Source organism: Panthera onca, chromosome A1 (assembly GCF_046562875.1).
Source record: "Panthera onca isolate mPanOnc1 chromosome A1, mPanOnc1 haplotype 2, whole genome shotgun sequence".
Taxonomy (NCBI): Eukaryota; Metazoa; Chordata; class Mammalia; order Carnivora; family Felidae; genus Panthera; species Panthera onca.
The window spans coordinates 62,546,089-62,569,158 of NC_138339.1; the positions used below are offsets into that span (position 1 = coordinate 62,546,089).

General features: G+C 52.3%; 1 protein-coding gene across 1 annotated transcript in view; it reads left to right on the forward strand.

Moving 5' to 3' along the window:
* Positions 1-20,107: 20,107 nt before the first annotated feature.
* NEURL1B (neuralized E3 ubiquitin protein ligase 1B) overlaps positions 20,108-23,070 on the forward strand; it is a 38,855-nt gene continuing 35,892 nt past the window's right edge. Inside the window, exon 1 of the mRNA XM_078446870.2 lies at positions 20,108-20,313. Coding sequence (XP_078302996.1) covers positions 20,283-20,313 — 31 coding nt within the window. The 5' untranslated portion in view covers positions 20,108-20,282. The remainder of the gene's footprint in view (positions 20,314-23,070) is intronic.

Sequence of the window (23,070 nt, forward strand, 5' to 3'; positions counted from 1 at the left end):
TATTTAACAAACTCCCTGCGGTTGAACTGTGGCTTCCAGCTTCTCACCACGGTGGCGGATGCTGCTTGGATTTGCATAGGGCTGAACTGCTGAGAGTCTTGTCTTATTATAATGCTCAGGTTCTAAAGTTGAGCGACTAGGTCAAAAGCAGGTGCATTTTGAGGCCTTTGGCCGCAGATCATTATCAAATTGTCTGAGGGAAGGTTGTAGACTCCTCCGGAGGGCTTCCCGCTGACTTCCTGTGCTGCCTGGGGCAAGTGACTCCACCTCTCTGAGCCTCGGTGTCCTCCCCTGTGAAAGAGGTACAATATTCCGTACCTCTCAGGGCTTTTGTGAGGATTAAATGAGACATCGCCCGGGCAAGTGTTTAGCATGTCACATTGGATGGCATGCAATAGGTGCTCCCTTTGTATGACACGAATGGTGTAGGGGGAGGGGGTCAGTGCTTCCTGCAGTGCTAAGTTTGAAGGTACAGCTTTGGTCAGGCTGGGGCGTGGGAGGAGCGCAGAGGGACGCACAGCCCCCGTGAGTCTCCCTCAGAGAACCGAGGGCTGCTTTGAGTGTCTCCAGCTGGAACCTTCCCCCTCCTGATCCGCCCGCTGACTCACGGTCTCACTCAAGCTGTGGAAAAACAAACCCTCATTGTTTTCTCTGTGTGTGGGTCCCTCCCCTGCTTCTCTATCAGCTTCTTTCAGGTAGAGGAGGTTTACACTTCATACATGTAACGTCCCCCCCCCAGACGCGGCTCCCACCCCCTGCCCCGCTCCCACAGGGACCCATTGTGACCAGAGAGCTAGTTTTTCAGAGACTGAGCACAGTTAATGCAAAGGGCCGATGCTAACAGTGGAACTGTAGGCGCAGCGGGCACACTGGCTGCGTCCCGGTGCCCTGAGCTGCTCGAGCTGGCCCTCACCCACTGGCCACTCCCATCATGCCTTCCCCACAGTTAATACTACCGGGCCCCAGACAGGAATCTTCTGACTCAAACATTGTCTCCCATGAAATTGAATTCACAAAGAAACGTCTTCCCTTCCCTTCCTTTTCTCAAGCGCACAGCTTATCAAATATGGTGTTGATGTGGTTTTTTAAGGCCTGCTCGCCGATGCAGAGAGATCTAAACATGTTCTCCTGATGGACTGACTACATTACATGTTTATTTGCAATGTGAAGGGAATGAACGTTTATCGAGCACTTACTGTGTGCCAGGCACGGGGCCTGACATTCTGTCTCTAATCACTCACTTCAACCTCCAACAATGCAGAGGACAGCTATGATGATTTCCAAGATGAGGGATCTGAGGCCCAGAGAGGCCAAGGGACTTGCCAGGTCACACAGCCAAGTTATGAGTGGGCCAAGCAAGTGGGTCCAGACCTCTCTGACTCAGACATGGGGAAGCGTCCCCTGCTTTGGGGGTAATAGGAAGCCAATGTCGGTCTCTCCCCATTCTTGCCACACCCATCCACACCCCCCCTGCTCGTCTGAGCTCTGTACACATGGTAGGTCCTTCTTTCCCAATGACTTCTCTCCTTTGTCCATCCAGCCAGCATTTATTGAGCACCTACTACGTGCTGGCCCTGTGCCAGGAGGCAGGAACACAGTCGTGAATGGATTACTATTATGGCTGCTGCCTGCATGAGCTCACAGACTACGAGGAAAGGCAGTAACTAAATGCTGTGAATAAATGCACACTGGTACCCATGAGAGGTGCCACAAAGGAAAAGTGGGGGGGATCCATGAACTCACAGCAAAGTGAGAGAGAGGAGGGGTAAAGACAAGGCTCCCCTGAGGTTTGAGGGAGGTACTTAGGGAAGGGGGTGGTGATGGACATCATTCCAAAGGCAAAGGAAACAGAATGGACGAAGAGCAGGTGCCTGGAGGGAGCAGGTCTCATGGGTGGAACCAAGAAGAGGGAGATAAAGTCAGAAGATGGCAGGGGTTAGGCCGTGCAAAGCTCAGTGGACCACAGAGGGGAGCTGTCTCTGGTCCCAAAAGGATAGGAAACCACTTAAGTGGGAGTGTGACATGATCCGGTTTGTGTAGGAGAGACTCTCGGTGTATTGGAAAGAAAAGGTTACTGCAGGCGAGAGTTTTAGTGTGCACAGGGTTATCTCTAAGTTTGAAGGTACAGCTTTGATCAGGCTGGATGGGAAGGCAGAAGGATAGGGACAACAACCACACAGTACAGTCTTGAGGAAAATCCGCCTCCTTCTCAAATGTCCCTCTGCTCTGTCTGCACCTCCTACTTATTGACAGACTTGGTAGAAACGTCTGCTCCTCTCATTCTACCAGTGTGCCCTCTGGCCTTGTCCCCTCCCCCCCCCCCAATCCATATAGGACACTTACTTCATATTCCAGGCATGGCCACGTATCTGTTCCCTCCTCAGACTAAGACTATGAGGTAGGTTTTATTCTGGTGCCCATTTTGTAGAGGTAGGAATTGAGGTTTGAAGCAGAGAATCAAATTGTCCCAGGTCATTGGCCTCTAAGAGGGAGAAAAAGAGTAGGGGGAGTTCTGTGGGCAGATTCTTCCAGCCTCGTCATCACTTGTAAAATGAACTAGTGTTTCCTGCAAAAGCCTGAAGGAACTGCATGTGTACGTGCCCGTGAGTGGCTGGGCTGTGGGCTCGTGACGGCAGCGACCTCCCTTATTCACCAGGAGGCCTTCCGCAAATGCTGGATGGATGAAATATTGCAACAGCCTCCTGACTGGGGTACATGTCCCCAAACTCTCTGTCCTCCAACCCCTTTGCCGCTTGCTCAGAATCCCTCCGTGGCTCCCACTATCCTCAGATGAGTGGCCAACCCTTCGGGCCTGGGGCTGTCATCGGCCAGGCTCCCACTCACCCCTCCAGCCTCGTGTCTGGGGAAAGTGATGTTGGAAAAGCTGTAAGAGCGTCGAGTAAGGCTGTAAACAGGAGGTCTCAGGAGTAAAGTCTAGGCCCTTCAGTTTTTCTAGAAACTACTGGTAGACCACCTAGCAAGTGGCAGGAACTTACACGTAAGTCCCTGCACCTACCATCGGCGGCTTGTAGCCATGCCCAGAACTCTGCCACCAGCGTCACTCTTTTGCATGAGACTGTTATGTCCTGAGAACTTTCATGAACGGGCAGCAGACAGACAGCCACAACTACACAGCACACCTCTGAACTGGCACCCGGCGATGGCTGGGAGCCGGCTGTCAGCCAGCAACACACAGAACCCTAAGGGATCAAGGAACAGGAGGGTTAGGTTTTGACTCACGTGGGAATAAACAGGTAGGTCAGCCTGGATGGGACCGCGCAACATAGTAATGAACTTTCGGGGCAATAATAATAATAAGACCATATAATAAAATAAGACGAACGATACTCACAAAACATTGGCTGTTCATTACTGTATCGCTTTCCCACCTTATAAACAGGAGGGCACTGATTACGCATTTCACGGGGCAGCGGCTCCCTTGGGACCATCCTGCTGGTCAAGATGACCTCAGACTAAAGCTTAGAGCAGTGGTTTGCAAAGTCTCCCCCGACAGAGTCACAGGGTGGGGTTGTCAAAGTGCGGATTCCGGGGTCTCACCCAGACCGGTCAAATCAGGAACTCCAGGGCAAGGCCAGGACTCTGTATTTCAAACACACTGCTCCTCATGATTCTTGTACCCACTGTGGTCTGAGGGTCCCAGACACAGAGGAAAGAATCACCTTCAGGTGATTCCATCTCTGTTGCTGCTGACAGACGGGAGGGAACAAGACTCAGTCACGACCCATGAAGAAGTGACAACCCCCTTTTCACAAGCTGCCAACCAGAGACTGGTCCACAGACCGCAGAAGCCAGGGAGGGCCAAAGAGAGGGTCACATCTGGGCTGGGTAGGGGCAAGGTGGACAGGAGCTCACCAGGTTGAAGCGGGGCAGTGACAGGGAAGGGCATTCCAGGCAGAAGAAACAGCAAGAAAGCAAGGATGGCTTGGTGACGGGAAGCCCCATGGAGAGGGTGAGAACTGGAATGAGGCAGTTCTGGGACAGAGATTTGGAACCAGTTCAGAGAACTGGAACGAGGGCCACCGTCAGGGATCATCGCGGCTCCTCTCTGAGCCCGAGCATCCTTGTAAGAGGAAGATAACTCCAGGTTTCGTTGATTCCACAAGGCGTATTCATTCACATTTTGGGTGCGTCTGAAATCAGAAGGCATTTTACGGTGGATGGCGTCCTAGGTTTGACATAACACAACAGCTCCTGCCTCCCACAGTCCCGGGGGAGACTGGATGGGAGAATGTAAGGAGAGCACCTAGTGTGGCATTTGACACACAGTAGGAGTCCAGTAAGTGTGAGTTCCTTTCTCTCTGAACTGGTGAAAGATTTGGGAGGTTGGCATGAAAGTTTCTGAAAAGGCTCCTCCCTCTCACCTTCATCCCGGGGCCCTTTACGGTGACAGTAATGTCCTTCAATAACCTGATTTTATGACAACAAGCTAACCTGAATGACACGATCGTCTTGTGGGTGCAGGTCCTGTCCTGTCACCTGTGGGCTGTGGTCAAAGGCCCGTCCTCTCTGCACGGCGGCCTGGCTCTGGTGGATTTAGGCAAGCTTTGCTCAGCCTTACAACTCATGCCCCTCAAGTTTTATTCACTGAGGAGTGAAGGAAAGTTTGGGCTCGGTGCTGGATTCCAAACCCCAGGCCCACTGGGAGGATCCCCACATACAGATTGGGTGGCCTTGGGCAAATCTCTCTGGGTCTTGCCTTAGGCCCCGCAATAGCCTCTCTGGGTCTCAGTTTTCTCACCTTTACAATTGGAGAAATAGCAATAGAATTGCTGGGGGCTGTTGTGAGAAATCATTTAGTCATTCACTTACCAGATGTTTGTTAAGCATCTACTATGTGAGCATGAACTCTGAAGATACAGCAGTGAACAAGGCAGACGAGATTCTTGCTCTCATGCTGCAGACCATCCAGCGGGAAGGAAGACAATAAATGAGTAGGCCTATCATGATGGTTTCAGAAGGTCTTTGAAAAAAAGAAAACGGAGTGCTAAGATAACCCGTGCCTGAGGGAGGAGGAGTAGGAAAGTTAAGTCCAACTAGTCAGGGTGGGGAGGACCTAGAGAGTCTCTCTGAGGAGATGACACTTGAGCTGAGACCTGAGTGATGAGGTGAAGCCACTTAGGACACCTAAAGGAAAAAACATTCCAGGCAGGGTAAACAGCATGTGCAAAGGCCCTGAGGCTCAATGAAGTTCGGTGCGCTTAAAAAGCAGAAGGCGGCTAGTGTGGCGGGGACCAGGATCAGCACAGGCCTGACTGGTGGGAAGGGGGGTGGGAAAGGTCCATAGGAGCCACATCCGGGTAGGCCTTGTGGGCATCAGGAAGTGGGCTTTTATCCACTGGAGGGGACACCACTGGAAGGGTTCAGCCACAGTCATGTCACAGAGTGAGACTTGCTGCTATGAGCAGAATGGATATAGGAAGCCCAGCTCAGTAGCTGGTAGACCTGACTATGATTACTGGCCCTTCCCTGCAGGATCGGGAGAGCCAGATCCCTCACACAGACCACCAGGATTGCGCACCAGGACCCCCCACACCCACCGAGCCTGCCAATGTGCCCTTGTTATCCTGACGCCCCCAAACAGCAACTCGAGTAATAAGGCAGTCAATAGCTGATGCACTTGGGTTAAAATTATGCGGACCACGTGTGATATTAAAAATCCAAGGAGCATATATTTTGAGCACAGGGGATGCCAAAATGCAGCTATTTTATTTAAGGAATTATTTGGTGGGTGTGAGCGGATGTTTATCCGAGATTTGGTTCCCAGTGGGGGGTGGGGGGCGGGGAGGAACAGGTATGTGAAGCTTGGTTGCTAAAAATAGGGGGATCCTCAGCCTGTTCTCATGTGATGGGTCCCGAAATACTGGCAGAGCCCACGGGGCCGGGATCTGCACTGCAGGCTCATCGCGGGGGCTCCGCTCTCGTGTGCAGAGGGGTTCAGGTGGGGTCAGCAGCTCTCCGAGCCTGACTGCCTTTGGCCAGAGGCCAGAACCGAACTGGAGGGTGGGAGAGGCGTTTACTGCCCGCAGAGTCTGCCGTGGGTCCATTTCACAGAGGACGCGTCAGCCTGAGAGGCAGGGGTGAAGGAGGCCCACCTGAGTCTGGCCCTTTGCGGCACCCTCCTCTGACCTCCTCCCGGGGCCTGGCAGCCCTCGCTCCCCCATGTCACCTGTCTTCTTGGCCATCCCTTTCATTCAGACAGCCGCCCCCTCTTTCATTCATTCATTCACTCGTTAGTACTCGGCAACGGCTCTTGGACCGTCTCAGGCCCTGGTTCAAGTCCTCAGCTGTGGTGTCCGAGGCCAGAGAGAGGCCGGTGCTGGCAGGAGGCCCAGGCCGGGGCCATTCACCCCTTCAGCTGTCTGAGGGCCCCCAGCTGGGCTGGGCTGGGCAGGGACCCCGCTCTCTGACAGAGTAGCCCGGGGCGGCTGGGGTAGGTCAGAGGGACGCCTGGTCCTGGAGCCCATCCCCTGGGGTGCAGCTCTGGGGCAGCTAGAGACAGACAGGAATCTGGAGGAAGGGAGGGCCCCTGGGCCCTGCCAAGGCAGGCTGAGCAGAAGTCCTCTTTCGGAAGCCTCCCTCACCCCACCCCCAGTCTCCCAGGGAGGGGGGGAGCATGTTACCTTTTGGTACCATGAAGAGCATCAGGCAGGTGTTCAGCTGTGCAACCCTCAGGGTCAAGAACTTTGGGGTCAGAAAGACGGGGGTTGAAACCTCTCAGCTCAGCGACTTACCAACTCGGTAGCCTTGAACCAGCGTCTTCGCTTTTCTTCCTCTGGGCCACCCTTCCCTCAGGGAAGACCTTTGTCATCTGCAGTACACGGAGCTGCCTCCCAGCTCACCCCGCCACGCAGTCCCTTTGCCCGGTGCACCTTCCCCAGCCGTCCACCTGGCTTCCTTCCTGCCTCCCTCCTCACAGATCCCTCCTCAGAAAGGCCTCCCCCCTACACACTGCTGATTTATTTTCCCTCATTCCACGCATCACCCCGACATTATACTCGACATCTGGTTTCCTGTCTGTCTCGCCCACCAGGCTGGACCTTCCTTAGGGCAGGGACCTCAGCTGCCTCTGAGTGTGTGTGTGTGTGTGTGTGTGTGTGTGTGCGCGCGCGCGCGCATAGTGGGGGGTGGTGATGCAGGAGGACAGTACTAAAAGTGTCCTGCTGTCCTCCCCAATGTGGGGACCTCCCTACCACCTTCAAATTTGCTGGAGGAGGGATAGGCGAAGGCAATTCCCTCTGTGGTGGACCCTGAGCCCTTGCATCCATACTCTAGGATTGGTGGCAGTCCTACCCTATTTAGCAGATAAAGCAGTAAGGCTCAGAGAAGTAAAGAACTTGTCTGAGGTCACACAGCAGTGACAGATCTAGGATGCAGCCAGCTGGCGGACTCTGAAGCCCTGGCTATTTTCTCTTGGGGAGTATTTGACAAGAGATACCAAGAGGACCAGAATACACAGCAAACTGCCTACAGTGGAGACTTCTAGACAGAGCAATTTCACTTAGATCTTTCTGCCACTTGGGCACTATTTGCACCTTTTATCTTTATTATAGCTACTATCTTTGGTATTGACAATGTTCTGAAGAGAGATGTGAAGGACAGGGTGGCCCCCAGCAGTCTCTGTCCCCAGGCAGAGGGCCAGGTGGCAGGGTGGCATTCCACCTCCCTCCCCACCCCTCATCTGGGGAGGATGGGGCCAATGTTGCTGGGAGACCCTGGCAATGGTGGGGGATGGGAGCTGGTGGCAGATGGGTGGGCACAAGGCCTTTTCAAGGCAGCTGCCAGAATAGGGGGCCTACTTTGTTGGGTCTTTTCAGGAGCTGTGGCCACACACAATGGGGGGCCATGGATGCCCTCCTTTCTTTGCTTTCTTCTTTTACACCTGCTCTACCACCTGTTCCTCAGAAGGCTCCCAGCCCCTCGCTTTTTTTTTTTTTTTTTTTTTTTGGCCAGCCCCCGTGGGCTACACTTCCCCAGGTCCTGGGCCTCTTCCCCTTCCCTTTACAGGCCTCCAGCGGGACCCTTCAGGGCTCCCTGGCAGGCCAGAGACCCTCTCTCCTTCCTCCCCTGTATCCTTCCCGGCTTAGTCTGGCTTCCAGGCCTTTTCCTATGCCCAAGGCCTCCAAAGGGCCCTTCCTGCCCCTCTCTCTCTGACAGTCCACTCAGAACATCTATGAAGACAGGGGTCTTCAAATTTGGGCCCCCCATAGCCCCTCACAAGAATTTTCAAAGCTACACACATCGCGCATTTGTTCATTGGCATCTAAATGTGTTTACCGTAAATGTAAACAGTTGCAAAGGATATAATTGCCAGCATGCTGTACACTGAACAAGAGCTTTAAATAAAATCTCATCCAAAGCTTCTGCTCATTCATTTTCCAGAAGACTCCATCATGCAGACTGAATAGCAAAGTCAACCTTCTCTGCCAAACCACGAAGCCAGGTCAGCCTGACTTTTAGTCAATACACTCTAGGAGTTTATTTTTCAGTTTGTAAACACGCTGATGTACGTGTGAACCCTCTCTTTTAAATTCTATTTCTACTGGAAAATGGATAAGACATGTGACTCCTGGATGAAATGAGGCTTTGGTGGCTTCTTGTTTCTGACTAACACCATCTTGCTTCCCTGCCTCAGGGGTGCTCCCTCAGGAGCTAGACTCTTCCACATTCCCTTCCCTTTGGTGCCCTGGAAGGTTTTTTTTTTTTTTTTTTTTTCCTTTCAACCTTTTTATTGAGAACCATAACACAGAGAGAGAACTCATTGTGTGTGGCTAAAGCTCACATCAAAACTAAAATGTGCAGTTCGATAACTTATCAAAAACCAAACACCTAGGTCAAGAAATAGAACATTTGCAGCTCCTCAGAAGCCCTGGGTCCATCCTGATTCGTACCCCTCCTTCCTCTTCAAAGGGGACCTCTCTCCTGAGTCTTAGGACGGCCGTTCCTTGCTTTCTGCACAGTTTTAACACCTGTACGTGTCTGTGTTTGAACGTCACATGGATGGAGTCACATAGTAGGTACTCTTCGGTGCCTGGCTTCTTTCCTAGACCATCGAGTTGGCGAGGCATCCAGGTGCCAGTCACCGAGCAGGCAGGTCTGCTCTGTTCATTCTCATTACTGTAGGGTGTTCCATTGTAGGAGTATAGCCCGAGTTACTGATCCATCCCACTGTTGGTGGACATTTGGAGTGTTCTCAGTTTGGGGCTATGTTGAACAAAACTGCTCTGAACAATCACAAACAGTATCTAAGTTCATGTGAACACGTGTTTCTTTGGGCATATATCTAGAAGTGGTTTTGCCGGATCATGGGGATAGATATAGGTTTAACCATAAAAGATCCTGCCAAATACTTCTCCAAAGTGATTGTTGCACACTATGTTCCCATCAGCATCACCTGCTCCACATCTTTGCATTGTCAAAATGTTTCATTTTAGCCAGTCTGGCTGGGGTGCCGTGTTGTCTCGTTGTGACTTTACTTTTTCATTTCTTTGATTATTGATGAGATTCAGTGCCCTTTTGGATATTACTTGGTCATTGGAACATGCTTGTTGTGAAGCACCTGTTTTTCGCTCATTTTTATATTGAGTTGTTAGTCTTTTTCATACCGATTTGTAGTTGTGTTTATCCTGGAAACAAGTTAAGTCCTTTGGTGGGATGTGTGTATGATATCTCTTTGCCCACTAGGTAACTTCCTTTTTTATTGTCCTAGTAGTGTCTTTTGAAAAAAATTTAATCTAGTGATTTTATCAATCCTTTTTATGGCCAGCACTTTGTGTATCTTGTTAAAGAATCTTTCTCCCACTCTGAGTTCATGAAGATGTTCTCCTAGGTTACTTTCTAGAAGTTCAATATTTTGCCTTTAACATTTAGATCTATAATCCGCCTAAAATTGATGCTGCGAATGATGTGAGGTAGGAATCAAGTTTTACGTCTGTTCTATATAGATTTCCAATTGACTCAACATTAGTCATTGAAAAGATCGTCCTTCCCCCACTGCTCTGTGATGTCACATTTGTCATAAAATATGTGTCCGTATATATGTCTGGCATTTCTCTTCTAGTCCATTGGTCTATTTGTCTATCCTTGCAAAAATGCCATGCTGTCTTGCTTACCAAGCTTTATAGTAGGTATTGGTCTCCAGTAAAGCAAATGCTCCCACTTTGTTCTTCTTTTTCAAAAAACTATCCTTCACCCATTGCGTTTCCACATAGATTTTATAATCCATTTTCTAAGTTATACTCTCTCACACACGCACACAACACACAGACAAACACACACGCACACGCCTGTGAAGATTGTGATTTGGGTTGTATACGCTGAATCTACAAATCAGTTTGCAGAGAACTAGATTTTTTACCATATTGAGTCTTGCCATCCATGCATATGGTATGCCCCTCCATTTAGTGTAGCCTTTTGAGATTCCTCTCAATAATATTTTATAGCTTTCTGAGTATTTTTAGGTCAACCGATTTTTTTTTTTAACTATAAAGTGAGTAATAGTGCAGGCAACATTTGGATATGGCAAAATCATGAAGACAGCAATGTTCCCAGAATGTTTTCTTTGTACCCCCAGCCAACTTAGTATCAAAAATACTTCAAGCTGTGCCCATGTCTGGCCCTCTGCCCACACCCACTTCCTGTGCACACTCCAAAGCAGGCCCAGAGCTGGGGCCTAAGGAATATGGACGCAGTGAACACTACCTGTCATACTCCCATCCCACAGCGTTCAACTCGCTGCTAGAAAGCTGATCATCCAATCCACGCCAACATGCCAAGAACAGATCAGGCAGTGTTTCGGCTCCCAGATAAAACCCTGTTCTTGAAAAGCAGTTTATTGAATTCGCCCCTGTTAAAGTGTTATACATGCTTATTAGAGAACATTTAGAAATCGCCAGCAGGTAGAACAAGGACAAAACACCGCCCGTATTACCTATTACCAGATAATCGCTGCTCATATTTTGATGCATTTCCTTTCATCCTGTTTCTATACACATTGTGTATTTGCTTATTTTGTTTTTACAAGCTTGGCATCATTCTGAGTTTACAGTTCTGTGTGTTCAGCCTTTCTTACTTAACGTTAACATACAATCCTTCTTCCCTGTGACTCCATAAACTCTTTGGAAACACCACGGCCAGAAGCTCTGTAAGTTTCTGTTGAGCGAGGCCTATTTACTCCTACGCTCCGGTAGGAGAAATCATTTTGTAACTTTGTGCAGGTGCACGGAGCGGGCAGTGAACATCTCTGGGCATTTAGTAGCTTAGTCTCTATCCGTCTAGGATTACATCCTCGGGATAGAGTCTTAGAAGTGGATTCCAGACAGGGAGAGTGTAGATAGAAGCTTTTGAGTAGTTTAAGGCAAGAGTTAGAATCCGCAACTGTGGCTGCTCGGGCGCGTATTTCTTGAGGGCTAATTATTGCTAGATACCAGTGTAAATGCTTCAGGCCTGTTAACTCCTTTATCCTCATAACCCTCTTAGGGAGATTCTGGTATTTACTTCATTTTACAGATACAGAACCTGAGGCACAGAGAGGTCACGTCACTAGCTCTACGGCACAGCCTGCGAGCGCCCAAGCTGGGGGATACTGTTGGCTCTTGGAGGCGCTCTTGCCACTTCTCATGGGCTCCTTTCTTTTGACCAAAAGAGGCTCTTCCTTCTCGAAGTGAGGGGTCAGAGAGAGGGAGGCACCCAGCTGTAGGGTCCCGGGGATGGGCCTGAGTCCACCACATCCAGCTACGCGACCTCAGGTGAATCCTTCACTCCTCCAAGCTTCATTTTCTTCATCGTGAAATGGGCGGAGAGACCATGAAAGGGAAATGATTCTGTGAACCAGAAAGCACTCGCAGGGTTGGGTTTCCACAGAGGGTTTGTCTGCATGAGCTCTGGGGGCTGGAGGAGGAAGGCGGCTCCTTCCCAGGCACCCACCCCCCACTAGCCCAGGACCTCAGCTCTTTCCACCCCACCTTGACTGACCGACTGATTCTCTGGAACCAGCTGGGGTGCAATGGGCAATCCTTGCTGGTGGCTCAGCAGGAGCGGCCACTCATCCTGTGGTCCCCAGGGTCTGACAGTAGGCCTGGCACAGAACAGGTACCCCAGGATGCTCACGGGATAGAGTTTTAAAGAGCCCTCCCAAGACTTCACCCAGTGGCGGCAGAGCAAGCAGGGACCGGAAATCGTCAGGGAGAGGTGGGAGAGAAGAGGGCAGTTCTCTTTCTAGATCTCTGTGAGCATTCATGGCCCTCATTTATAGAAGGTCCCAGTTTTGCAAAAGTTTGGCTTGTCACTGAGTCCTCGTCGCTCTGAGACACGAACGCACATAAGACAGAAGTCACGGGGCAGTTAAGAAGGAAAGTCAGGATTTGAACCCAGGTCTTTGTGACCAAAACCTGGACTGCCTACTTGGCCCTGTACATCCAACTGTGGGGTTAAGACACCCATAGCTTGTATGTCATGGTCCCCGTCGAATCCCAGCTGATCCCCATAACAACCCCTACAACTCTGATTTTTTTTCTTGCCCATTTTACAGACGAGGACACTGAGGCCTGCCTGAGGCCCCTCATGGGTAAGTGCTGCAGCCCCGAGCTGATCCTGGGCTTCCCATGTCCCAGTCAGTGCCTGAGCTCTCCTAGCCACACAGCACAGACATCTCTCCTTGAGCCACACAGGCAGGGATGAAGGACAGAAACCTCTGAGCGTGAGCCAGGCAGCGGTGAGAGGGCTCCAGCACGGGCAAGGGGGGGTTCTCAGGTCCCTAAAGAGAAGTGCGGTCCCTCAGCACAGAAAGCAGACGGAGGCCCCAGCCTTTCTCCTCCTGGGACAGTAACGGTGGTTCCTGAAGCTGAAAGGCTTACTCTGTGCCAGGCTCCATGCCAGGCCCTGAGGCAACATAAGGGCCACCTGGCCTCATTTACTTTTCCTAATACCCAGGGAGACAGACCCTGCCACTCTTCTCATTTTTCAGGGGGAGAAACAGAGACTCAGAGAAGGAAGTCTCTTGCCAGAGGCCACATGGCCGGGGAAGGGCAGAGTGGGGGTTTTGAACCCAAGCCAGCTAGCCCCAGGGCCCAAACCAAACACGGCTGCACCTGCTGTGGCCCACTGGCTCACATCCTTCCCCTGAGTCAGCTTGTCCCACTGAGGTATGCCTCCGTTCTCTGGCCTTTTAACAGCCTCACCCTGGCTCCTGGCAAGGCCTTGAGAAATGCAGCCGGATCTTGCTTTACACTACACGTGTGTTTTGGAGGAACGGTGTGCTTTATACTGGATGTTATTCTAAATGTGAGGCTATTCTAACCTCAGGCAGTGGGCCTGAGCCTCCACTCTGCACTGACCCCTTTCCAGGCTGCTTCTCATCGCATTCCCACACCAGGTATCGTTGTCCCCATTCTATAGATGGGGAAGGTGAGGCTCAGAGTGGGCACGTGACATGCTCAGGGACCCCCCCCCCCCCCCCCCCGCTCCCCAGGCTGGTCAGTAGCAGGCTGGATATGCACCTAAGCCAGGGGCCCAGAGCTGGACTCTCCCCTCTGTAGCATCACCTGCCAGAGCTGGGGGAAGCCCTGTGCCTGCCCCCCACTCTGGAGCCCACCTGAACCCAACGTGTCCGTGGTACAAGTGGCCCTGCCCTCTGAACAAATATGACCCAGCACATTAAGGTGTGGTCTAGGAGGACACGTATGTCCCCACCTGCCTGGGACCCCAGGCTGCTTCAAATCCTGGCCAACCTGGGATCCCCCAACTCAGGCTCCTGCTGAGCTCACACTGCCCTGGTGCCTCTGTGACTCCCTTGATGCTCTGGGCCAGTTCAGGGCTGGCTGGGGGCAACTGAGACTGCTAGAAAGACCACAGGACAACAGGCATCCAAGGGTCCCAGCGTGCCAGGCATGACCCGCTCCTCGCATCAGCCCCAGGCTGGCGTGACGCCTCTGGTCCCCTGCGCAGGCTCCCCAGATGTGACTGCTCCTGGCCTGGCCCAGAGGAGCTGCCCCAAGACATAAAGACATACTGCAGTCTTCAGAGCCAAGAGAGGAGGCTTCTCCCACCGCGCCCAGCCAGAGTTCTGCACTCTGTTCCCCTCCTCTAGCAAAACGTGCCTCTTTGCTGAGTACCTGACCCCAGGAAGAACAATAATCAATAACTAATAATCATGGCTTCCTTTCACTGAGTATTTACCACAGGCCAGGTGCTGTTCTAAGCATTTGACAGGTAAGGATTTAATCTTCAAAGAAATCTTACGAGGCTAGTACTATTGGTCCATTTTATGCATGAAGAAAGTGAGGCACAAAGAAGTTGAGTAAGATGCTCAAGGTCACACAACTAGATGAGAGGGAAGCCAGACAATGAACCCAGGCCCCTGGCTCCAGGGCCTGAGCCCCTAGCCAATACCTCATGATCTGTGAGTGAGACCCAGTTCCTGCCCCTGGGACTCATCTGTCCATCCATTCATCAATCCATTCATTCATTAAACATACATACATACGTACATTTATTTATTTTTTTTTATTTTAAAAGTTTCTTTTTATTTATTTTGAGAGAGACGGAGAGCAAGCAGGGGAGGGACAGAGAGACAGGGAGACAACATCCCAAGCAGGCTCTGCACCGTCAGCCCAGAGCCCGACGCAGGGCTCGAACTCACAAACCGTTGAGATCACGACCCGAGCCCGAGTCACGAATCGGATGCTTAACCAACTGAGCCGCCCATCTGCCCCATCATTAAACATTTATTGGGCATCTGTTCTGTGCCAAGCACATTCCGAAGACCATCCCACTGCAAGTTTATATCACCTAGTATTAGGTCAGCATTATTACCCTCCCCACTTCGAGATCAGGCAACTGATGTTCAGAGAGGTTCTGCAGGTGACTGCAAAGACACACAGCCCGCAAGATGAGAGGCTCAGTAGCACTGGAGCATGCTTAACGTGAGCAGGCAGGCCAGGCCAGGAGGCAGTGCACCTGGTGTGTCCAGCCAGGTCTGGCCCGCTTACAGATGATCTCTCCACCTTACAGAGGAGGAGGTGAAGCTCCACGGGTGTGAAATGACCTGCCTGGAGCCACCCAGCCAGGAAGAGGCAGAACCAGGACTTGAACTCAGCCCGCTCTGGCCCTATCTGGACCCTCTCTGCAGTAGAAATGGTTTGAGGCCAAGAAGGGCTTCAACCAGCTTGTGGGCCTGATGGGTGAGTTTAGGAGTGGGAGAGCAGGGAGAAAGATGGGCCCTTCCCCAGCTCACCTAGCCTGACCATTTACGATATGCCAGGCCACTTTGACTGACACCATCTACTCTTCCAAATACCCTATGAAATATGGACTCCTATTAGCTCCATTTTACAGATGCAGAAACTGAGGCACAGAGAGGAAATGGAAACTGCCCAAGGTGGCCTAGGTAGTAAGAACCGAGCTAGGATTTGAAGCTGGGCTCTTAAGTGCTTCACAGTCCATGATTCCAGTTTTTCTTTCAAAGTCCCTGTTCCCCTGGGGTGGGGTCTCCACAGCTCCAGGAAGTCAGCAGGGAACGTTAGGCTCTCCGAGGGCCAGGCCATGGCTGGGCACTGGATTCTGAAAATGGATCAGAACTGGAGCAGGTCGCTGTAGGTAGGATGGGCTGGGCTCGCCAAGCTCTCGGCCACCTCAGGGGCCAAGAGGAGGGGTGTGCAGACGGTGAGGTCAGAGCGGGGCGGGTCTCCAACCTGATCCTACCCTCTTGGCTGTGAGGCCTGGGCAAACCACGTCACGTCTCTGAGCCTCACTGACATGCCCCACAGAATGGAGATGAAGGTCTTAAAAAGAAACCAATACAAGGGCTGGGAGGCAACACCTTAACCCTTAACTCCCTTCCTAGCTCATGGGGTTGTTATGAGGATTAAGTAAATGGACCTCATATGTTCACTCAGGCTGCTCTCTGCCTGTGTGGTGGTGGCCCCTGCACTCTATGGGCTTTGGTTTCCCCATCTATAAAATGGGCCTCTTAATAGCACTACCACCTAGGGCTGCTGTGAGCTTAATACATCCAAAGGACTTAGAACGGCATCTGACACTCAATAAATGTTAGCTGTTACTGTGTCATAACTTTCATTGTAACTGCACAGTAAATGCAAGTTATCGGGAGCACAAATTAATCTCAGCTCAGCCCCTGCCGCGGGCTTCTGTGACATAACCATAATGACCACGTGTTCCAGAGTATCTCAGCTCTGTCCCTGTGTTGCGAGAAAGCTGAGCTCTGGGCCCCTATGACCCCAGCCTCTAACACAGCTGCCTCCGCTGGATTCCAGGAAAACTGTCAGCCCTTGATCTTTTCTGATGGCCAGCATGGGATCCATCCATCAGAACGTTGTTGATGTGTCTTGGGGCAAACTCGGAGGAAGATTCCACCCACTCAGACTTCCCATGCACCAAGGATGAGCTCCCCTTTGGCCCTTGCTCCAGCACCAAAAGTGCATCCTGGAAAAACCAGGACAAGGAAGGCCACGGGATGAGTCCCTTGCCCTTTTTGCCTTAGCTGCCAAGGAATGTGCAGCAGATTCGGATCCACACAAACATGATTTGCTCACCAAGTGGCTTCAGTGCTCTGAGCCTGCTTCCTCCTCTGTAAAAAGGGAGAACAGAGAACCTTCGGGGTTCTGCCTCCTCCTGGTCCTGTGAACGGGGCAGTTCCCTCCTCTCTCCCTGCCGCAGTTTCCTCTCCTGCAAGATGGGAATTGTGTTACTAACCACGCTGTTTGATTGTGAGGAGGGTCGCTCACAGGGCACAGCCTGGTGCCCACTACCCGGGAGGCGCTTTGTCACCGGGAACTGAAAAATGTCGCTTTTGTGGGTGAAGACCCGCTAGGTCTGGAAATTGAGGGTTTGATAGGCGGAGTTCACTGGAAAGTAGAGCCCTCCTGTAGCAATTTAAAAACCCAGCTTTGTGGTTTGATTGCAACCTGGATTTTCTGTTCCTGAGTGAGTTGCGGGGAGGAGTGTAGGCAAACACCCTCCAGCTCCCTGGAAGAAGAGGTCTTTTCACACACACACCGCCCCCCCACCCCCAGCTCAGTGTGTGCCCTTTTTACGAGGTGCACCTGACTGCCTGTGATTGCATGGCGCAGGGCCTGCCAGGGCCTGCCCTGAGGGAGCAGTGCCCACGAGCCTGGCCAGGGCCTTCCCTCTCCCCACTGCCCTAGGAGACTGTGCCAACACTGCACATCAAGAGAGCCAGCCCCACCCAGGGGCCCCTGCAGCCCAAGACAGGTCTTGGTGCTAAGGGAGGGTGGCTTAGTCTGTGGGATTCTGGGCGTGGTTAAGGGAACGGGTTGGGGGGGTGAGGTGTGAAATTCAAACCCCAGGGGAGGTTATGGCCAGAGGCTGCTACCCTGGCCCAAGGATGCTCCCCTAGCCCCTGCTTCTGTTCGCACGTCTCCTGTGACAGGGATCTTTCTCGCTCCCAGAGCCACCGTCCCCACCTTTGTGGATCACTTTTGCCTGCTTTTCAAGTACGGTGCTCAGAGTCAAAGCGCCTTCTCCTCGAATGGTCTAATCAGCATGCACTGGAGCAGCAAGCCCCTCCTTTGTCCTAAGGCTACACTTCTGTTAATGCATCCCTATTTTGTTTGTTTCTCCCCACACATATCACTATTGATCACACCAGAGTCCAGGGCTACTATCAACTAATTCTCATTCCTTCACAACTCTTTCCTGCCCCTTCCTCCCTTCCTTCCCTCCTTCTTCCCTTTCTTCTCCCAGTTCAGGGCAATGCATCTCTGCGGCCAGTTTATTCAAAGGTGTATTGAGCATCTGCTTATAGCCAGTCCTGTTCTGAGCACTGAAGATGTATAAGATGTATAAATGAATACTACCAGGGTCCTGCCCACAGGTGGCTTCCCATCTGCCAGTGGAGTGGATGTAAGGCTAACAGCTACGGCACCTGCCCTAAGGGTATAATTGAGGGACAGAACAAAGTGCAGAGGTACCTCGGAGGGGTGAGCAGCTACCGTACGTGCACAAATATAAGGCAACCCAAATAAAGGTCAACGGCAACCTCTATTCCCCCAATGAGAAGATGCACCATAGAGCTGAATAGTCTAACCTTTAAAGGGTGGAGTTGAAATAGATATCTACTTGCAATGTTTAGTTTTTTAGTGTGACCTACGTATTTTGAATAATTGTTACATGAAATATTAATTTGGAAAGACTGCCTTTGTCCACTCTCAAATTTCAAGAAACTATTTGGTTCAAATTCTTTGTGTGTGGCTTTGATGTCAGTGTCCCCATCATCTGGTGTGTGTGTGTGTGGTGGGCGGGGGGGGGGGTGGGGTGTGGGTTCTTTTTTAGTTTTCCACAGCACATCTCATTCACAGGGATCAAGATGCTAAAACACAGCCCTTTTAGATACACAGGTCAGTGGCCCCTGGACACTGTGTCCCCTCCGCGGGTACCATCTGCAAAACATTAGGGCAGCTGAGGCTTCATTTGCTGCAGGTAAGCATTTGTGGTCTACACAACACAGCCTCCTAGTTGGATGCTCTGAAAGTACCTTTAAAAGGTCTGTTGACACTAATCTCCCTGGCAGTCACCCTTTGTGACCTTCCCTTCGTAGTCCCAAAGTCCCATTCACACTGCATTGCTTTACGTGAGTAACGTTTCCTTGACTCCTTTTATAATAAGGCTGACCTCTATATGCATCCCAAACCCACATGGATTGAGGGTGTTTTGAACTAATGTACCTTTCCCAAACAGGACTTGTGTTTACAAATTAAGTAACTGAGAGAGCACCTATAATATGAGAAACTAGCAACTTGAATACAAGGCAACCTTATGTCCAGATATATAGGAGTCAGGGTGGGTGGGGTACGGAGAAGCTTCCCAGAGGCGGAGGCTTTGAGCTAACTTGAAGAATGAGAACCCTCTGGGATGGGTCAGGAACCCTAGGCAGAAGGCACTGGAGAAACAGAGCCAGGGGGCTCTCCCCTGGATACCCCCATTTCATTCACATAGCTCCAGGCCACCTTTGCCCCTTGCCAGCTGGGAGACTTTGGGCACCTCTTTTCTGTTCCCTGAGCCTCAATTTCCCTATCTGTGAAGTGGGGTAATAATACATATTTCATAAAGGATACTAGAGCATGGGAAGTAGAGCTGGGGGGGTGGGGGAGACAACCTGGTTTAGTATTGGGTTTTCTTGGGTAAGTCATTGCATCTCCTGAGCCTCAGTGTTCCAATCTGCAAAATGGAGCCCAGTGAGGGCAGGAACTAGCAGGCTTCACTTCCCATTGAGTTTGGTCTGGGTTCTTGCATAGGAGAGCTGCTCAGAAAATACCTGTGGGGGTGAATGAATGAATGAATGAATGAGGAATGCCTGTTACTCCCTCTGCCAAGAACACTCTCCCCAGCTCTTCCCATGGCTGATTCCTTGCTGTTTCATCAGATGGAACAGGCATGCCACTAGGTTCTCCCTAAGCCCCTCAAACAAAGTTACAATGTCACAGTTATCTTATTTCCCTGCTGACTCTGATCATAATATTGTGTGATCTAAATTGCTTGTTATTTCTGTTTTCACCATTTGCATGCCTTGTCTGTATCTACAGTGCCCAGCACAGCGCCTGGCATATACTTAATACGTGTTCTACTATGTTCCCTCCTCCCAACCTTTGGATACTGCCTAGGTGTCTCTTATTCGTAGGTCCGTGATCCTACCCCCACCGCGGCCACCCCGACTGGGTTATCTTTACACTGCCTTAAGCGACCTCCTCTGCCTGCCTGTACTTCTCCACCCCCGAACCCCGCATTAGTGCACCGCCAGGGTGAGAGCTTGGCTCCCTATGGCCCAGAGCATGGAAGAGGCCTGGCATACACTAGGCCTTTTCGAAGTGTTGGAATAAACGAGTGACAGGCCAGCACGATGACGGGCCTGGCACCCCGAAGGCACCCGGCTGCCAGCGCGTCTTCCCGCCCAGGGCGCGGGAGCCGCGCGAGCGGGAGGCTCGGCGGTTCTGCTCCCGCCGCCCGGTCCAAACTTTCAAAAGATGCGGCGGCGGCGGCCCCGCCCCTCCCTGCTTGGTTGGAGGCGGCGGGAGGCGGAGGCGGAGCCGGCGGGCTCGGGCCGGTTGGCTCCGCCTCCTCCCGCTGCCGCCGCCTCCCTTCAGGCGCCCGCCCCAGCTGCAGCCCGCCGGCTCGCCGGTGCAGCCGCGATGCCCCGGAGCCCGACCCCGGCCCGGGTGCCCGGCCCACCGCTTTATTAGCCTCCGTGCGCCCCGAGCGCGCCGCCGCCGACGCAGCGCCCCGACGCAGCGATGGGCAACACGGTGCACCGGACCCTGCCAGGTACGCCGGGGAGCCCTGCCCGGGAGGCGGGCGCTGGGGTTCTCTTCTCCCTAGGGTACCCGCTGGGTGACTTCCGGAGAGCCACCCCACCCCTCGGAGCCCTCGGCGCGCAGCGGGCTGGAGTCTCCGGTGCCTCCTGCACCCCGGCTGGCGCGCGCCCCTCGGCGGGGTTCTGCGCTCCGGGAGGACGGGTACCGCGTCCTGGTTACCTTGGGGACCCCAGTCCTCGATCGCTCTGCTTGGCCAGAGGCGCGAAGGGGCCGCTGGGGCGATGCCGCGCGCCCCCTCGCCTTTGTTTCAGCCCGAGGGCGCTGAGGAGGGAGCCCGGGGCGCCTTGGGGGGTGACTGGAGTAGGGATCCCCAGGGCTTCCGACGGCCAGAAGCCAGCCCTTGTGCCGAGACTGCAGCTGCTGAAAGTGGGGGGCGCTTGCAGGGGTACCCCAATTTCCAGCCGCCAGCGCCCCCGCGGCACATGCTGCCTTGGTTTGGCCACGTTCCCACGCGCACCCCGGCTGCGCCCCCCTCTGGTGTCCGCTCAGCTGGGGGCTCTCTAGTCCCTCAGAGTCACCGCTGCAAAGCGCATCGCCCCCTAGTTAACATCACCACAGAATCTCCGGGCCAGAGTAAGGGGATGGGGAGGGGGGTGGGAGGGTGGGAGATGGGGAGCAGAGGGGGCCTTACTAGAGAATACCTGGTAATTTGGGAAGCAGATCACTGTGCCAGGAGGCTCTGTGTCCAGCGCTTTGCATACCCCAGCTCGGCATACAAAGTAGCTTTTCATTATAAAGATATTTATCCCAAATTTACAAATAAAGAAATTGAGGCTCAGAGGAGGAGAAATGACTCACCCAAGGTCATACCGCTAAGAGGGGGTAATCTGGATTGAACCCATTCTGCTTGCCCTGCCATCCCCCCACCCCAAGTCTTTAGAAAAAGCCCTTATTTTGGCTTAAGGCTGGGCATTGGTAGCATCCTTTAGGCACAAAGTGAGAGAGATGTGTATTTTTAAAGTACAAAGGCCCAGCTCAGTGGGGTAGCAAATCATCTGACTGTGGGGCAAATTTAGTGTGAGGTTTTAGGAGCAGAGACATGTCACTGGTTTGTGCTCTAACACTCTCATATAGCCCCCCTTTCTAGGCTTTATATCAAAACATAATTGTTTCCTCCCCTGGAGGGGATTGAAATGGGTGGTGCTGTGCTCGGGATTCCCAAGGTTGCTTTATGGAAGAAGAGCCAACTCCTACTTTCTAAGCTTCTGGGCAGCGTGAGGGCCATTGTGCTCAAAACCCCCACGATTTTCAGCCAGGTGAAGTCACCAGCAGGGGGTCGTCAGCTAGCCAGAGGCAGAGGTGGGGTTTGAACCCAGGTCCACTTACTGGAGGGTGGCCTCGATCTCCTATGAGCAGGGATGTTGGCTGGATGGGGATGGGAGAGTCCACCCACCTAGTCCGGAGGTACGCAGGGATGCCGACAAAGGTGGCAGCAGATATTCTCCTGGCCACAAAGACACCTGGCTGCATCATGGGCCCCTTTGTAGGATTTCTTAACAAAAAATACTGATGCTGTTCTAGTCACATAAAAACAAAAAAAACATTGTGCCACCTGTGGGTCAGCTTTAGGGTGGGTGAAGGGACAGACACAGCCAGGCAGGCTAAAAATAGCTTGAGATTTATATATTCTCCATCCCACTGGGCTCTTGCTGTGTGGACTGGGCCATCCTGGGCAAGGAGCTGGGGGGGTTGAGGTTATTACCTGCTGCAGTAGCTAAGTGTGAAAAATTAAAACTCCCCACGGGGCTGAAGCTTGCACCGAGTTGGAGGAAGGGGAGCGAACTGGAATTCCTGGTTGCTGGCGCTGAGAATATGAAGGGCCATTAATTGTTTTCCAACCTGTTCTGTAATTAGTTTCTCACATACACCGGGCCATTCTTTACAACTCTGTGATCAGTACATGCCGCTCCGCACACTTGGAATAGCCTTTCTTGTCTAGTCCATCTCTTACAATTCAGCTTACTTGTCACCGTGTCCAGGAAGCCTTCCTTGAACACCCACACCCAATCCCACCCTTCGCTAGGCTACCTAGATACCTTCTTAAGTCTCTGCTTGTCCATCTGACCACGTTGCATTGCCGTCGCCCCTCTCCACAACTTGCCTTGAGGCTGCCTGAGGACAGAAACCATGTCTTGATTATCTTGGATCCCTGGTTGCCCAACCCAGAGCCTAGTGGCTGGCAGGGGCTCAAAAACCGGTGGTAGAGCTCACATGTTGCCTGCATCCTAGGCTGAAAGAATGCTTGGCTCAGTCCTGCCCTGTAGAAATCCTGGTGCTTTCGTTCTCAGGAAAAGGACACATGCGTGGGGTTCCTTCTATGGGACTTGAAATAGAGAGCTGGCATTTGCTAAGCACCTGGATTCCATGCCAGGCTTCCTGCATATGTGGCTTCATTTACATGCCAAGCATGCTCCTCCTTAAGGCTCCTGCACTTGCTGATCCTTCTGCCTGGAACATTCTTCCCCCAGACCTCCACATGGTTTCCCCCTTGCTTCTTTTAGGTCCCTGCTCCCATGTGGGTCCTGGCATTGCCCCTGCCCCCAGCACGCCCCACTTACTTTCCCCCACTCTGTGTTTCTACATAGCATGACCACCATGTGCTACACTGTATGTGTAGTTAGCTGTTTCATCATCTGTCTCCCCAGGGAGGATTTTGTGTGTTTTATGTACCGCTGTATATTCAGCACCTGGAGCAGTGGCTAGTGCA